Source organism: Drosophila suzukii, chromosome X, assembly GCF_043229965.1.
Source record: "Drosophila suzukii chromosome X, CBGP_Dsuzu_IsoJpt1.0, whole genome shotgun sequence".
Classification (NCBI taxonomy): Eukaryota; Metazoa; Arthropoda; class Insecta; order Diptera; family Drosophilidae; genus Drosophila; species Drosophila suzukii.
The window spans coordinates 11060925-11079920 of NC_092084.1; the positions used below are offsets into that span (position 1 = coordinate 11060925).

The window sequence follows — 18996 nt, forward strand, 5'->3', positions numbered from 1 at the left end:
TCCCCTTAGTTTTGGGGCAATCCTATATTATTTTATATGCGATTTTAAAGTACACAAAAAGCAAACAGCGTTGCGTGTACAAGTTTTGTATATTTAAAGGTTTTGGTCTGCCGCGCTTACAATTTGGTTAGTACAGAAACATTTAAATTATGTATATAACTAGCGTATATATCTGCGTAATTTGCATTAAGTTAGCGTAGGAAGCCACAACAACGCGATGGAGCAGAGGGACCGCCACCCAGACTACGATGCGTGCAGGTCTGAGACGGAGCAGGTCTGGTTCACCTTAAAAATGTTGGAGAGCTCGTCCAGCAGCGTCTCGTAGCGATAGGCCACCCGGATCTCGGGCACATTCGTGCGGGTGATGTCGTTACCCATGATGCCGTCTTCGTAGTAAACAGGTCCCAGCCACTGTTGTTTGATCTGTTGGTGTTTTGAAATTTGTATAAGCCATTCTATTGCGAATTACACATTAATTGTTAAGAACTCACGACGTGTGGGAATCCACTCATCATCACACTGTTCCTGGCCAGTTCGCACATGTCGCAGGAGCTGAGCTTCCACACCTGGGCCGCAATGCTGTATTCCTCCATGAGGGGTTCCTGAAAGGGCACATAGTATTTTGAAATAAAAAATGATATAAAATTGTACGATATTTTGGAAAACAAACTTCACAAACTGATACATCGTTTACGGCTAGCTAAGGAACTTTTTATAAAAGGAGTATAGGTCTACCCATCTTGCAAAAGGGCACTATGCAGATGCAACGATTACAGCTAGCTCAGGGACTTTAATTTAAAGAACTACAGGTCAACCCACCTTGGTGAAGTGGAATTGCAGAGGGTCATCCGTCGAAAGGGAGATGATGAGACCTCGGGCCAAATACTCCGGCAGCGGGTTGCGATGGTAATTGAGGAACAGCGAGTTGTTCGACAAGGGCGACATGGCGATTCCGATCTGGGTCAGGTAATACAGATACTGCAGCACGGGCACCTTGCGGAGCAGGAGGCCGTGGGAGATGTTCTCGGCCATCAGGAAGCCGCACACCAGATGCTGCACGGGCCCAGCCTCGCCACAATGGGGTCGCAGCACAAAGGTGTTCATGTTGCGTGATCTGTACAAAATATCAGCTTTAACATAAAAATCATATTTTACTAAGTTCCATTCACTCACTGTCTAAACTTGTTCAGCACCGTCATGTTGGCGTACATGTAGTAGATATAATACGCATAGGGCGGATTCTCCTCGTAGGTCCACTCCTCCGGCCGGGGTACATCGTTGTCAAAGAGCGGATTCTCCGGCTTGGACTCGTCGTCCACGGAATCGAAACCGATCACGTACTGCAGGAAGCGATGCAGCTCCGGATGCTTGCTGGGTCTGGCTGTCGCCTCGAAGAGCGGCAGGAATATGTTGTTCAGGATCTCCTGGAATGACTTCATCATCTTGTTCGACTTGAAGATGTCGAAGAGGCGCGGTATCTGGATCAGCCAACGGATGTTCGAGCTGTACACATCGTTGTCGATGGCCCATTTGGCTAGCTTGAACCACTCATCGGGTGATTTGCCGTAGATGGAGAGACGCAGCTCGGCGTTCTGGTACTTGGACTCCTCCAGATCGAAGGCCACTTCCTAGAGAAATTATAAAGGATGTTTAGAAATTTTCTTATATAATGAAAATTATAATATTTAAGTAACTTTAGTAGATATTTGATATTTTTTTAAATCATTTCGTATAAGCATGAATACGAAACAACCAACCCATACCTTTATGATCTGTGCAAAGTATTTGCCGTTCAGATAGTTGTCCGTCTTGAGGAACACCTCCCTGAGCCGCGACTCCCCGATGGGGTTGTACTTGGAGTTAAACTTGTCGAAGCGGTGGAACGTATTCCGATCCGCGTGCACGTCCAGCATGTCGACGGTCAGGTCGTAGGTGGTCAGGTTCATCGATTGGAACACCTGGGCCAGGGTCATTGCCTGGCCATTGGTGTGGGTGACCACCTCGTTGGCGTTGTTCTTCAGCGTCTTCTTGATGAAGCGCAGCAGATGCTTCTGGTTCATGCAGGAAGCTGCATGGATGTGGGTGTCCACCTTGCGGGTATTGTAGAAATCCCGATGCGGCACCGCCTTCTGGGCGGCCAGCTCCCGCAGTTCGTTGAGGAGCACGTGCATCTGGTACTTGGACGACAGATAGCACAGGCGTCGATAGCAGAAGGATTTCCTATAAAAGTATACAGGGTTTCATAATTTTCTGAATAATTTCTGCTTGGATAAAACTTACAATGGCCCATCAGCAATCATATTGCACATGACCTGCATGTCATTCACGAATTGGCTCATATCCGGATATTCGAACTTAATGTCGCTGCTCGCATCCTGTAAAATCATAATTATTTAAGGATTATTTAGGTTTTTAAAAAAAATTAAATGCCTACTTACATCATTTTCGTAGATGTGAAAAACTCCGTTGAGTGGCTTGATCCTGAAATCCTCATCTGGGGGAAATTCCACGTTCCACGGATTCGTTAACTTTATATGCGATGGCCTCGAATGGACATCTGCATTTCCTCAACAATTGCGGTTTGAGTCGAGTGTGTTTATGTAAGTTGTTCGTTTGATTTTTGTTGATTTAGAATTGGAAAACAGAATTTTGTTTAGTGGCAGAGGCGATCGAAAAGCGATTGTAATCGGTACAGTTAGTGGCAAAACTACACTCTACACTCAGGTGTTTGTGCGAGTGTTATTTTCAGTAAGTGTTGGTGTTTATAAAAAGCTATAGAGTGGAACTCTTAAATAGCTTAAAATATTTTATCATCTCATAATAATAAATACTCATAGGATCTTAACCTAAATCGGAGTTCCACTCTAATGCGCTACTAAACTTTAATGGTTTTCTTGTTCTACGACAGTTATCAAAGTTGAGTCTTTCCTTTTGTACAAGGTTTTCCCTTTCAAAAGGGCCAAAAATAGAGTGAAAAACGTCGAGAGTTAAACTTCTAAGTGTCTACAACTTCAGCTTAGGGCGTGTTTTGTTGTTGTTTTTGGTTAGCAAAAATAAACAACACACAAAGAAATAAAATAAAAGCAAACAAATACAAGTAACAGATGCAGAACGCTGTGGAAATTCAAAAATAAACGGCTAAGAAAAACTCCCATGCGAGAAAGGAAAGGGCGATGCTGCAACATGTGCTGTACAAAGCCGTTCTTGTTGCAAGCGAGTTTGCAGTGTGGCCAACTTTGTGTTTTAAGCAGGTTAGTGTAGCCAACATTGTTCTTTTTTGCCATATATATAGCTGTTTTTATACAATGTCCAGGTATGATAGCGCCTGATTTTAGCACAAAACAAATAATATTAAACTATAAACATAATTTTAGCAATTTATTTATATTGAATAACATATGGTTATTAACTTGTTTAGAAATCATATTCTATTTTTAACTAAGACCACACTAAATGCCATATATATAGCTGTTTTTATACAATGTCCAGGTATGATAGCGTCTGATTTTAGCACAAAACAAATAATATAAAACTATAAACATAATTTTAGCAATTTATTTATATTGAATAACATTTGGTTATTAACTTGTTTAGAAATCATATTCTATTTTTAACTAAGACCACACAAAATCGATAGTTGGCAACACTGTCTGCGTTGAAAGCAGCGTTTGTGGTTCTAGGTAGTAGGTTAGGAGTGAATGAAGCATTGCTAAACGGAAATCAAATGTCAGGCAGAACGGAACGGAAAGGAGTTGTTCTTATTGTATTCGAATCGAACATGTTGGGAATGTTGGATAGGAAGAAGAGGTAAAGGAGGAAAACAGGTGTGCACACGAATTACCTTGTATGTTCGTTACACTCATTTTGCGAATGATGTCTATAAGAAATAATGAAAAATACGAGAAGTGAAATAAATAGTCGATACAAAATCAAGTTAAAAAAAATGTTTAAAAAGGCTCAAACACATAGTAGGTAACAGATGAGAATAAGTTCTAATGAAAAATAGTAGCTCGTTAAAGGCTCTAAATAATAAACGGAGGACATGAAAACGAAACGGAACGAGACTCGAGCGAGGCAGCAGCTGCTAGGGCGTGGGCGAGAAAGAGACGGACACACGAGCTGACTTCTGGACTTAGACAAGGTGGCAACGCCGTCGCGTACAGCTGACACAAAACACACGCTAATATCAACTTGTATTATACATAATTCACTTGAAAGCGAATTAATTGCAATATGCGTATGCAATATATGTATGAATCGGTGCATCACAACACTTAGGGGCATCTGTACAAAATTGCTCTTCTATACATATTTACACATATACGGTGGGCTGGGTCGATTTTTGTCTAGTATTTTAAATATATTATCGAATTATTGTTATAAAATCAGCAGATTCTAACAAATCGAACCACTCCATAGATTGAATTGTAAGATGAAGGCTACCACAGCACAAAGACAGACCAGGAACTGACTCTGAGCTCTTCTTCTGGGGGAACAGGGGATCGGATTAATGGTCAATAACTACTCACCCGACACCTCCTTGGCAGGCAGATTGTTGATGCGATCCTTGATCTTCACCGTCTTGAGGAAACGCGCCGTGGTCGAGGGAAACGACTGATCGGACATGGCCATGTAGTGGCTGCGCAGGCGCAGCGCTTCGATCAGCAGGGTCGAGGCCCGCTCCAGATCCTCGAGGGGAACGCCGCTGGTGTCCTCCCCCGAAATGGAGACCCGCTGAAAGTTGATGTCCGCATCGATTCTGTCCATGTTGACAGTGGGCTCGCGGTCCTCGTTGCTGCTGGATGATTCCCTATGAGTGGCCAACACGGCGGCAGCGGGCACGGGTCTAGGTCCAGTAGCCTGCCTGGAAAAGGGTTAAAAATAGGAAAATTATTTAGATTAGATAACAAATTAGGAATTAAATAAATATATATATGTTTGGAATTTAAAGTCATACATATCATTCGGCATTCCCCTTCAAAAAGTAATACATATACATAGTATATTAAAAAACATTTGGCAATATTATATCTTTGTTGCCACAAGATATATGTAGTTTTCTATATCTTACACTACTTTGCAACTTTTTTATCGAATGAATTACTAATTAATATATCAGAGTCTTTTTAAAATGCTTTAAGTCACAGAAATCTTTGATTTCATTTTTCACATTTCAAGATCTTCTGTTGGGCAGACCATTTGGAATCTTCCTAGTATACAAATAGCATTTCCAATTTTAAAATGATTAATATATATTTCTTGTTGTCAAAAGATATATAGAATCTTCTTTATCTTACACAATTTCGTAAATGGTTTATCCTATGATTTATTATATCAGATCATAGATTGCTAACTTTTGAAAAGGCTTTAAGACACAGAGAACAACGATTCCACTTGTCACAATTAAAGATCTTCTACTGGGCTGACCATTTGGAATCCTCGGGCTGATACTCGTAGCAGCGTCCAAAACTATAGCTGTCATCCGCAAAGGACATCCTGCTTCCACTGGATACCACCGGCGAATGGAGTACTCAGTTTGGGGTTTCCCCTTCGATAGGGACTCCACTTCTTTGGGCACGGAGATGGTAATGATCGATTGACCAGTTGATTTATGGCAATACGAAGCCACCGATTGCCACTAATTCGCAGTCCGGCACGCCATCAGCATATTTCTTACATATTTGGTAAGGAACAAACTACTTTTTTGGTCACAAAATTGCGTGTCTTAAAGAACTATCTAAATTAAGTTACTACAGTTCGATTGTCCCTTGGCTGACAGAAACAAATTCCAGCAATGGATAGAACTATTTCTATTAATAGTTGCTTATTGCAAGCTCTGAAAAAGTTGTTTTATTGAGTCTTTTGCCAAATTAAAGTAATTAAGTCAACTAAGTATAGGCTAAATTAATTAAATTATGAAAAAAGAAACAATTCACTTTAAAGAACTTATATCTATAGAATTATTTGACTTGTAGAATATGCTTCTTCTTCTTTCAAACTTTTAGGAATTTGCACTTCAAGAACAACTTTCTCAAACACTTAAAATAAAGCTTGGTTTCTTTAGATTTAAATCGCTTAAGATTTACAAATTTTGCGTCTCCAAAACTTGCAAAGTTCTTTGGGGTTTGGGAAACTATCTTGGGTATGGCTAAACCCCCCCTCCTGCGGTTTCGCCCCCTGTTATTTTTGATTGGCGTGCAGAACTTGTCGGGATTCTTGGTTCAAGCCAAAAACTCGAAGTGTCCGTGCGAGTTGGAAAGTTTTCCAACGCCGTTTCTTGGTTTCTTTTCTTTTTTGCTAATTTTTTTTTTTGAGCGACGCCTGGCGTGCGACACGAACAACAACGATGGTGGATTTTAGTGGGGCAGTGGGCGGCGGCGGTTCGATGGGTGGCTCCCCTATAAAGAGGGCTCAATGTCAGCGGAGGTCGCACAGGTAGTCCCCGGGCAGGTGGGAAACTTTGGGCCGCGTTTCGCGCCGCCAAGCTGCCCGTTTATTGGATCGGAGCGTACTGAAAGTGACGGCATCCGCGCCAGAACTCAACCGTTGGACACAGTGGTTCTTGCCTCGACGGTGGCGATGGTGGTTCGTTATGCCATAAGCCCCACCACCACCACCACCTCCGTATGGGTGGCATGGGCGAAAGTCCGTCACCAAAGGCAGCGGCTGCCTAATGCAGTTCCATTCAAAATCAAAACGTGTTCTGCATCGGTCCACACTTTCGCCGGGCCAAAAACCCGAAACCAACACCCGGACTCTGGCCCAGACATAAACCCACTTTGGATTAGCCGGAAAACACCCATCTGTATACCCCACACCACCCACTGCCCACCTGGGAGCCTGATAATTACGCTCTGCGGTTGCCTCATTAGGAAACTATACAAAATGCTCACGATGGTAATACAAGACAAACTACATGTTATAAAAACGAACATATTTAAAAAATTACCTAAATTTATAGCAATTTGAAAATATCACAGAAAAATAATACGTACTTATATATTTTAATATAATAATTGATTATAATGAAGTCTATTTTTACTTGATGCAGTAAGAACCCCCTGAAAATTGCACTAAAATGAACTGATATTAAGCAGTCTATTAAATAGTTTTAGTGTTAATCCGATTATCTAAATTTATAACAATTTGAAACTATCAAAAAATATATTTAAAAACATTTGTTTTATCTTCAAGTCCATTTTTATTTGTTGATGAAAGGATCTTTAGGAAAAATCATATTAGCATATGTATGGTTTTAGCTTTTAAAATAATTTTCTTGTGAAAAAAAAAATATTTTATAATTTGATTATCTGATTTTCTAAAATTAAAGAATTGTACAATATTTTAAAGTAAAAAATGTGATAACATTTTATTTATTATCAAGTTCATTTTTATATTTTGCAGATAGGAACCTTAAGAAAACATGGACATATTGTTTTAGCTTTTGTGATATTTTTCAATTGCTTGTTGAATTAGAGAAATACGACGGAGTGGAATGGTATTTTGGCCTTCGGAAAGATCTAACCTTGGAACAGACTGGCTGATAAGGGCTCGATCACGAGATCTGTGAACTCGCCGTGTTTTTGTCTGGTTCGCATGTAAGTAAACAAAACCAAGCCGGAGCAGAACCGATTTAGGTTTGGATCTGATTACTAGAGCAATACAATGGGAACAATACTTGTTTTTCATTAATAGTTTTAACTTTTGATTTATAATTGGCAACAGAAACCAATTTTGTTAGGGGTATCTCAAAGTCGGGACACCCGACTTGTTTGTTATTTCTTGTATCTCGTCGTCTCGCTGTCTTAAATATTTAACATACATTTTTTTCACTTCGTTATCTTTTCCTATCACTAGTCACAAATATATTTTTAAGTCTACCTTTAAATTCCCGACACACAAAATTTGTCTTACAAAGCAAAAATGAAGAGCTCTTAAGCTTGGTTTATGTTAAATAATGAATTTATAGAAAATTGTATTTTCCAATTTATATAAACTTACATTTCCGAAACGTAGTGTTCCATCTAATTATTTTAATAACCTTATGATTTTAGTACTTGTAAATGGAGGAGGTAAGACAGGTTGAAAATCCTATCAATAACTGATTAACTAAATGTGAAACTATAATAATTTATAAATTTAAACAGAGAGCAATTTGTAATTGTACTATCGCAGTTTCGCTGATAAGCGCGGGTGTTTTCTAAAAACAATACAATTTTGAAAAAAAACTTGGCCCTAGACTTTTGTAATCGATCCATTGCACTTTCAAAGTTTTATAAAAATTTGTTTTCCTCTTAAAAAAGATATATCTATTGTTAAAAGCTATAGTGTACCCACTTTTCATTGAGATGACGCTGGATTTGCAGCTTCTTTTCGATCTGTTCAATGGGAAATTGTGGCACCTCATATGGAGCCGAGATCTCATTGGTCACCTCCACATCAGCTTCGGTCTTCTCATCCACTGGGGAATCGGTGAGATCACCTGAAAAACAAGAGATACTCATTGGGATTAGGAATCGGAATGCAAGAAGGTTGATAAATGCGTGAAAGTTCGGAACTATTTTCTCAGTATCGAGGTACCACTATATCATATCATATCTTGTATGGATCCTAAAGTGCAGAACCTACTGAGATCGTCCGAGGAGATTGTGGGCGTGACTGTGGCAGTGCTCGTATCATTCAACTGATTTCCCATCGGTCCTCCATAGAGACGAACATCCACGCGTAACCGATGCGCGGTATCCATGCGATTGAAGTTCATTGTAGAAAATGCAGGTGAAAAACCGGATTAACTGAGGATCGCCGCCAAGGTGTTAAGAAGTAACCTGGTCGAGAGTTGTCGCCCCAATGAAATCGGAAAACATCGAAGATCGGAGAATTCCAGGCTGAGACCTAACGACGCCGGCAGAGGCAGCGACTGCGACTGCGACTGCAGCAGAGGAGCATCATCTTTGACGGGGGCAGAAAAAAACAACAACTTCCCCCAAGAAAAAAACAACCTAACAAAATTGATTGTCGATTACAAATTGGCAAGCAACAAAATGTTTAAAGACAGGAGGGCACTGAGAAAAAAATTACAGCCCCTAAAGCAAGTATTACATTTAAAGTCCCCATTAAATAGGTTCCAAACAGGTCCACAAAATCCACAAACATTTTTTTATTTAAGTTATAAAAAAAATTAAAAATTACATTAAAAAGGCTTGGTTAAAATAGAGAATTTGAATAGTTTTATGACTAAAACTTTTCAAAAATAAAATTTTTTCGTTAAAAAAATAGTATCATAATTTTTTTTAGTGTAGAAAATCAAGAGGGGGGAGAAGGCTGCTTGCTGTGACAGCGGAGATAGCAAAAATACTGGCAAAATCAAAACACGCACTCAACAAACAACAAACAAGATGGGATCACTTTTTGTAGCGAGCCGAAGCTGAAATACACTTCAGGGCCAAACACAGTAAGAATTACTTATCTCTAAAGTAAGAAGAAGAAACCGAGGGGCAGAAGAGCATATGAGTCATGTAATTATCTTAAGTGTAAAAATTAAAAAGTAATTATAATTGCATTAAGAACTGAGATAAAACCTAACAAATGTTTACGATACAGTTTAGCCGTATTTATTTTCATTAAGCAGACCAGTTATCATATTAGTATTGAGAACGAAACGCTCTTTGTTTTCGAGGGAGAGGGGCTGGAGAGCATATAAGTCATGTAATTATCTAAAGTGTAAAAATTAAAAATTAATTATAATTGCATTAAGAACTGAGATAAAACCAAACAAAAGTTTACGATACAGTTCAGCCGTATTTATTTTCATTAGGCAGACCAGTTATCATGTTAGTATTGAGAACGAAACGCTCTTGGTTTTCGAACGACCCTTTTGTAGAGTACAATAACTTTCCTATATCGCTACATGGGTTAGTTAGACTTAAGACGTTGCGACTGACAGACAGCGCAGCGGCAGAGGTTTAACGCAACACTGAAATTATGTTTTGAAACAAATTATAAGTTGTTCATAATATTTAACCCAATGTAGTATTTTCTACATATATTCATACATATTATTCAAATGCAATTTACATATGCAAGCATTGTAAACTAAAATACGTATAAGGTAGGAATTTAAAAAAAACCCCATTTTTACACTGGGGAAAAATCCTACATCCGCCGCTTTAGGCCCGTAAAGCCATAGATTCTTAAAAAGATAAGTTCTACGTTTTGAGATCTTTAAGTAATCTCAAATAATATGATACATTTCAATTTAATTTTTTGAATATTATATATATTTAAATATTAATTAGAATAGAATCATTAGATTGAATAAAATAAATATTATAGTTCAATTTAAATTTGAACCTTTTTAAATTTCTTTTGTAGCTATATTTTTTTTTGAGTGATAGTGCTTTACTGTGTGCGTGGGAGAGTGAATGTCTTTGGCTTTCTTTTTGCAGCAGAGAAGAGAAAGATTTAGAAAAAGAGAGAGTGGATTGTGATCAGTGGGTGCAGAGAACCAAACGCAGCACTATATATGTATTAAAGTTCCAAAATGTCACACAAAATAATATCATTTTGGTTTTTAAAACATATATTTGCATAGCATTAGTGTTTCGCATTTAAGCACGACTTATTAATCAGGTTTTATAAAAGAAGTGACCTTGTAGAGGCTTTTTATAACTATAAGACCATATGTAAATGCTTTCTATTGGTTTTTAAGGTTTTTGACCAATTCGGTAGATGTGTTTTATTCCTATGGCAGTAAAAAACAGCCTTTTTATTAATATAATAAAATATAAGACGTTTTTTTACTAATTAGATGTGCTCTTTCCCTTGGTCAAAGGTCAGTGGGGGTTGCATTTGGTGCATTCATTCACTTACATGGGCAGCGATTGGGGGTGGCCCTTGGGGGCATCTGCTTTTGGGGCAGGGACATGGAGGTGGAGGCGTTGAGGGCCTTTCCGCCGGTCTTCTTGGATGACGGGTGCGACATCAACGCTCCGTCAAAGGAGTCCGCATCCTGCACACGCATCTCCACGGACGAACCATCCGAGGTGCTCAACATTCCGCGGTACGACATCTCGCCGATTCTGGATCCTGGGATCCTAATCCTTATCTATGTGCTCTCTTCTAGTCCAGTACTTCTTTATGATGATTTTGCTGGTCAATTTTTCGTTTTTTCTCCTATGTTTACTATCGGAATTTTCGACTTTCCGGCCTGTGGGGGTATATTTTGTGTGTGTTTTTTATGTAATTTTCCCGGTGACAGGTGTCGCCGCTCTGCTCGAGATTCTGCTGCTCTCTGGGCAACGTCTTGGGGCAACTGTCGGTTCGGATCGGCGGGATATATACTCGCGATCGGCTGCACTTAATTTAGTTTGAATTCCGTCCGACGCAATTCGCGCATCTCCTACGCGCTTGTCTTTCGCCTTTGTTTGTCTCCGTCTCCGCTTTTCCCCTGCTTTCTCTCTCTTTCCGCCTCTTCCTCTCTATATAGATATATACATATGTTTTTCACACCTCTCCCGATCTCAGCGGATCCAAAGTTTATATATGGGGTAAAGTTGGGAGGGAGCTTTCAGTGCTCGCAACGCCACAAATGAAAAGCTTGGAAAGCCCACAATGTTTGCTAATTATAAACAATATTTTGGATAAACAAACTGCATATGGCCAAGTTATAGGGAGTTACGAGGGGGGTTGGGTTCTCGAGATCAAAGCTCTTTGAACCCAATGGTAAGGCATCAGACATTTCAATCAAAACGTAGGAAACTGTGACATTATTTCTCACTCTAAGTTCTTCAGCTCGGCAGATTTTAAAATTATATAGTGTTCCGAAACACGTATTTTTTATAAAGTACGGTTATACATAGATATTTTGGATGCCCGCTTGGATTTGTAAGAGGAAATGGAAAAATAAATGCTTTTGTTAAATTTTGCAGCACTTATATCTCCCATATAATATCAAGATTTTGAGGTATTACAGTATCGTTTCTGTTTTTATGTGTAATCGATAAAGATTAGTGATTAATTGGTTTGAATATTATACTATACCAATTTTCATATCGATCGGACAATTATTTTGGTCTTAAGTGCGTCTTAAAAAATCGAATATTGTATTTATATAATTTTTAACTATCAAAAAATTCTATTTGATTACATTAATCGATTATGATTGATAAGACAATTGTATGATTTTGTAGAACACCATTTTAAAGACCAATTTTAGTGATGTTATGTTAAGTATACCAACTGATAACGATGACAAGGCCCCTTTCTTGATACCACACTTGGGTTTATAGTTTCCAAATATACTCCCAGACTGGTAACTTTCCTCTATTAGGAGGGCTCGTCTCGATTTGTTTAACACCCCGTCGTGGGCACTTAGCAAATGGTCGGGTTTATCAATAGCCCCCAGATGAGAGCCAAAATTGGATCATCGGTGGTTAGCGCTGGGTCGATAATAACCCATGGGCTGTTTTGATAGCTTCATAGACCAATCCAATCCAATCCAATCGATTTGTTTGGCTAGATATGGTACGAGCATTTTCTGCGACGACTGCAAGTCATTGTCAGTTCATTTGCCTTGTTTGCCGAGTTGTATGCGAAATGCAAACAGTCATATACTATGTATATTAAAAAAAAATATATATATAGAAAGATGGGCATTCCTATAGACTCGAATATATGTGTGTGTTTTTGTTTATCTGCCGTACGTCTCAATTTATTATTCGATTGTGCTTAAGCTTGTTTCATTTTATTTCGTTGTATTTTTGGCACCGCTCTTTGTTATGTATTTATTGACCGAATTGCGAACTTATTAATCGCTGCGTTTGGCCTTTTCTTGTGTTTTGGGCACTTTGCCCGCGATGATTCGCTATTGATTTTCACATGAAAATATGGGAAACTTTCCGCCGTGACTTGCGTAATATCTCAGGGATATAAAAATTCGACTTTCCGCTCGATTCGACTTCGCGCAGCCAACTGACTCTGATTTTCCACTCATTTTTTCCTTACTCATATGTAATAATAAGCAATGGATATAAACAGTTGATTTGGCATGACTATCTGCAGTCAGTCTCGATTTCATTGGGAAATGAAAGAGAAAAGCCAGTGGGGAAAAGAGCTTGAGTTTCTGAGCAAAAAGAGCGCAAAATTAACCAAGAGAATTGCCGGCACGGAATCACAAATAAATCATTTAGGGGCTTAAACAATATCCAAGGGGTATGAGAAAATTGTGTGGGAAATGCTCTATTGTTTTCTTTTCGTCGCCGCCGCCCGCCTTTTTTTATTATTTGTTTCTAATTGGAAAACCCTGACCTATGCCTACGATGGACAGAAGCCAGCTGTCGTGGGGCACAGTGGGGGCCAATAGAATAGCACCAAGGCTTATTCATTTAAAATTAAGTTGGCTTACCACAAAAAAAAAATTGCATGGTTAAAATTGATAGTAACCTAACTCTATAAAGAGGTTAACAGCTATTAAAAGTATTTATTGTTGCTTTGGTTACTATTTAGTGGTAAAACTACCATAAAATAATAAGTTATGTGTATTTTCTTGTACCATTTTCGTGTACTGTACCACTTAGTACATGTTTTATTTCCCAAACTACATATAATAGGTATTTAGTGGTAAAACTACCATAAAATAATAAGTTATGTGTATTTTCTTGCTGTGAGGGTAACTATTTCATTGGTCATATTAACAATCCTAACTATTATAATGGTAAATATTACCTTACAGTTTTTTTTTGCATGTACTGTACCACTTAGTACATGTTTTACATCCCAAACTACTTATAATAGGTATACTAACGATTTGCCAAAACATGCAAACATTTGACAATCGACATCAATTATTTTTGATTCGATGTGTGGATGGCTCCTTAGTTTACCCAGTTGATTGAACACAGCACATTTCCCATAAGCGGCGGACACATGTCAACCGAACGACTGCCCCAATTGAGTGGATGATGATATAAGTATTGGATGGGATATGAGCACTAGATGGCCAGAAAGTAGATAATAGAGCTGGGCCCAATTCCCACGAACTGTGAATAATAATGCACGTTTGTACTTCGCACTCAAATTTGGATGTTGTTATTCACGAAGTGTATTTATAGACCGATAAGAGGAGTGTGCTGCGGCGCACACGGAAATTTAAGTTCCATATTGTTCTGACAATCAAGTCTATTAACAAGCGGATTCTAGGAACAAACAATTTAAACACCAAATTATATATCTCACGTATGGAAAGATAGTTGCAAAAATATGCAAATAGGATTCACTACTATGCTATGAATAAGTAGAGAACTTACAGAGTCATTAAATATTTTTTACAGTGCAGAAAAACAGTATTATCACAGCTGCTGATAAAAAAATAACAAGAAATGGTCGAAATATTTTAGGATTACTGATTATTTTTTAAAAATAAAAATCTCAAAATAAACCTCTTGTGTTATATTATAGATATCAGCATTTTTTGATGGGTTCTTTATTTTTATTTTGCCAGTTTGTGCATCGAATGGCCACGTGGTGTTCGAGGCCTCCATAAATTCAGCTGGGCAAACCATAAATCCGCTTTGCCATGCACTAGATTAGATTAAAGGCGCTGGACTGCACAATTAACATGGAGTTGGACTTGGCGGTCTATCATGTTGGGTCCCAAGAACCCAAGAACCCTAGAACCATCATCTGAGCACCCACCTTCTTCTTTTCAGAACCTTCTGGCGATGACTCAGGGCAAACAGCAGCGGCTAATTGGCCCACATACAGTACAGTACAGGCTGGCCCATAAATATAAATGTGTCTCTCCCTGCCTTCGCATGAGTTCGCCTCATGTTTAACCAATTTCCTAAATGGTTTCGTATTTGCTGTTGGTTTTTCCCATTGCGTTTGTTTGCTGCATCAACAGAAACGCAAAAATGCGAACTAAACAAGCAAGCCACTAAAAAAGCAGTACCCACAAAGCATAAAAGTAATGAAAAAGCAAATAAAAAATATAGAATGGGAACAATTAAACTGGGAAATACTTAAGCTTAGGCACGACAATAGCAGATAAATCAGGTAAAATTACACAGAAAGTAAGACAATGTAAGACGTAGTAAAGAGAACAATACGTATAGGAAAAAAACAACTAATATAAATGTTTAAGAAATATGTTCCTCTTACGAAATATGTTGCATACCCCAGAGGCATTCATCTTGGCTTTCCTAACTCACATTATAATCCAAGAAAAAAGGAATATAAACAGAGCTACATTAATCAAAAGTTGGAATAAATGGGTTTGTATTTGTATAAATGCAAGCCAGTGGTTCTGGCCATTTAAGAAGATTTATTACCATCTTTTCTTGGCTGGAACATGTGATCCAACAAAAAGTAAAAATCGAAACTGGAATGACGTCATCTGAGGTCCACTATATGCATAGTACATCCCAGCTTTCCATGCAATGGTGTGGGAAGGTAAGGGCGAGCTGAGATAATTGAAGGACAGGCGTTGGAAGTCGTCATCAAAGGAACCTCCATCTCCATCTCCATAATCATCATCAATATGGCATTAACATCGCCATCGAGCGAGGAACCAAGGAACTATTGTACCTTATCCAGATAATTTATGCACAGTTACTAGCACGCCTCTGATTATAATAATTGCACGTCATTACCCCCACACAGGCACACCAGCACCCACACACACATGCACTCGGTGTGTGTTTCTTTCGACGTGGAAGTGGAAATATTTCACGGCGATGACCAGTAAACGAAGTGAACGAAGGCGCAAAAGTCAATGCATCCCACATACCCACACATCGGTATACATTTCACGCACACACGCAGGCAGGGGCGCACTCGAGGGGGTCAGAGCCCCCCCCACCCTGAGAGGGTGTTCAGTGTTCTCACCATAACCTGTTTTTAAGGTTCCTTCTGCCAATAGAGATGGATTTTTTACAGCACAATTGAAAAAAACAAGCACTTTAAAACGAAATATTACAAGAACATGCAGTTCTAGTCAGTAAGATATCGATTTGTAAAATGTAGGTTTATAGAACTTCAAAGAATTGGAATACCAAAGTTTCAAAATATTTAAAAATACTTTTTTTTAAAACCCCTCTCTTTGAAAATAGGTTTACTCCACTGGATTAGCCAATTATTGATGTACAAAATGTAGGAAAAGGAAATAAATTTTGTTTTCTTTAATTGGTAATCAATTTGTTTACCTTTAAGCAATATGCAATACAATTTTCTTGAAATTGAACAACAGAAAGTTCAATATGGGTGCATTTGAAGCCACAATATACAGATTCAAAGCAACCACAATATTTAGCAAGTCATAAATAAAACGAATTATGATTTAAATTGAATTAAAGTTATAATACTACAAGATAGAAAACAAAAGATCTTTGGATAAGACTATTATACAATTTTTTTGGAAGTATACATTAGTGGTATACGAAGCAAATAAAACTAAAACTAGAACAATATCATTTTATTTATTTTAAATCTATAATATTACTGGATAGTAATCAAAAGTTCTTTAAATAAGACAATTATAAAAAATGTTTCGAAAGGATACATATGTGGTATTCGAACCTAATACAACTAAAACTAGAACAATATTATTTTATTTATTTTAAATTGTTTTTATTTTTTAAATGTATACTAATTGTAATTTAAAAAAAGAAGAGTAAGGATATATTCGTTCTTAAACATCGATTAATAAAAACTTTTGAGAAAATCCCCCTGAGGATTTTCTGGCCACGTCCCTGCCCTCTGCACGCACACACGCCTCTGCCCCGCCCACGCCCACGCCCACTCCCACGTCCACGCCCACAATGACACACTCACCGCCTTTGCGCTTCTCGATGCGCCGCATCGTGCATCCCATGTCCATGTCCATTTCCATGTCGGTGTCGAACCCGAAGCTGCGATACCCCTTGGCACTCAGTGCATCCGCGTAGCTCTGCATTTCCCGGCGTTCTCCGGGTCCCTGGAGTCCTTGGTGTCCTTGGCCGAAGGACCTGCTCCTCTTCCGGTCGAAAAAAGGAGGAGGAATTCGAGAAGTGTCTTTCGGAACCTTCGGGATGGATCCCGGTAAGTCAGTGGGTAAAACACACACAATAACACGCTGTCACTTCTAGAGTCTCTTGCTCTCCAACTCTCTATCTCTATTTTCTAGTCTTTTGGGTTCTTAACACTCGGATTGTAAAACACAGTAAAAAAAAAATGCAAACAACAACCACAACAAACGGTGGTAACAACAATAATACTGCTATATCGTGTGCGATTGAAACGGAAAAAAGGTTGCAAAAAGCTTCTGGTCGGTGCGAATTTTTTTTGCGACTGAAGTTCCGAACCAGCGCGCAGTGTGACCACAGGTGGAGCGCCAAAAAATATCCTAAAAAATGTCAAAATGACGGGAAAGCTTTACGGTTGATGGCCAGATTATTGAAAAGCTTTACATGCTTTCACTTGAAAATGGACCGTTAATATACATACGGTTGAATTTTGAAATTCAAAATTAAAGGATCAAAAGTTGTGCTTGAAGGATATGGTTCTGGTAAAGTCCTGAAACTCGCGCGCCAAAAAGCTTTAAAGTTTGTAATTCGAAAACTAGAAAGTTTAAATTTTGGGTATATTTAGCAGTTAAGCCTGGTTAGGTAAACTTTTTTTTTACTAACATAACCTAAAAAAACATAAGCCACTATTTTAATAGAGGCTTTACCATTTTAAAGTCCCTAAAATATTAAAACAGAACACATAAAACTTTTTGTAATTTATTTTATTTGCTTGTTGTTTCTTTTTATAATGTAATGCATAAAAATGGTGGTGTTTTGTTTTTAAAAATAAACCAATAAACATTTCACTTTATTAGTTAAATACAAATAAGTACTTGTACACGACAAATAGTTATGTTTTTCTCCTTACATTTTTGCATTCTTCAAGATAGTTGCAAAAAAAAGGTTCGTCTTTCAGTAGATTTTTTCTTGGATCTAGTTTTTTTAGTCGTCGTAAATGTCTTGTATAAGGAAACGCAAAAGATCTCCGAACAAGTTTGATTTTTGTAGCTTGTTTTGTTCTCAGTTTTCATTTGGTTTCATTTTATTGGAACGGCTTTATTGAACTTTTGTTTGTTGTTGTTTGGTTGCATATAAGTAATATTTGTTTGTCGTTTTCGTTTTCCTTTGCATTTCGCATTAAAAACATTAATTCTTTGGCAGGCATTGCATTTCGTAGTTTTGTAAAAGTTCTCTTTCTTAATCGTTCTCAACGCAAGATTCGAATTTGAAACCGAAAAACGCAAGATAATAAATATCTGAGAGATGTGAAAACAAGTCGTTCTTCTAATTTGCTTAGTTCCGTTTCAATTATTTTGGTTTCGCATTTCTGTCTGTTCATTTCATTACAATTTCGATTTGGTTTATCAAATACACATCAATACGTTGGTAGTTTAAAAATTGTGTTTTCTTTTCTGCGTTTTCGCTTTGGTTTTTTTTTTGTTTTCGTTTTTGTGCTAAATTACATTTTAAAAATATGCTTAATATTTTTTGTTTTTGGTTTTTTGTCTGCTTATTTTGACGCTTTAGTTTTTGGTTTTAAGTCAAAGACACGAAAGTGAAAGAGGTTTTTGTTTTTGGTTTACGTCTGTTTGCTTAACTTATTATTTTGTTTACTCTGGGTTTAGTTAATTGTTTAGTGTAATGTGGTTTTGCATGCGCTTAATTTTAAAACACCGAGAGTTTGCTCAAAATTTTTAATGTTTGCTTTTCTTTCCGAATGAAGTTTTAAATATCGAAATATATATATATATAAATTTTTCGTGCGTTTTCGCTAATTTTTTTTTTTGGTTGTCGTTTAATTTTTACGTTTTGCCATTGTTTATTGTATTTTTTTGTTAGTTTTATTTTTTTTTTGGTTTAAAAACACCGAAAGCTTAAAATTTAGAGATTTTCCTAAAGTGTAAATTTTTTACAATTTCCCCAATTATCTCTTCTGGCCTTTTTCTGCTGTGGTTTT

At 37.8% G+C, this 18996-nt stretch overlaps 1 protein-coding gene across 7 annotated transcripts; it reads right to left on the minus strand.

Moving 5' to 3' along the window:
* Positions 1–70: 70 nt before the first annotated feature.
* On the minus strand, positions 71–17322 carry AMPdeam (AMP deaminase). 7 transcript variants are annotated; one of them, XM_017070068.4, is made up of 11 exons: positions 16828–17322; positions 8338–8482; positions 4530–4864; positions 3842–3877; positions 2439–2557; positions 2281–2375; positions 1764–2220; positions 1174–1628; positions 820–1114; positions 492–602; positions 71–423 (listed from the first exon to the last, which is right to left on the minus strand). In XM_017070068.4, the coding sequence occupies exons 1-11, from the start codon at positions 16946–16948 to the stop codon at positions 244–246; spliced, it is 2349 nt and encodes a 782-aa protein (XP_016925557.2). In that variant the 5' UTR covers positions 16949–17322; the 3' UTR covers positions 71–243. The 7 variants fall into 7 exon arrangements, with proteins under 7 accessions (XP_016925557.2, XP_016925554.3, XP_016925556.2 ...); XM_017070065.4 differs by lacking the exon at positions 16828–17322 and adding an exon at positions 10870–11315; XM_017070067.4 differs by lacking the exon at positions 16828–17322 and adding an exon at positions 8629–8822.
* Positions 17323–18996: the final 1674 nt, after the last annotated feature.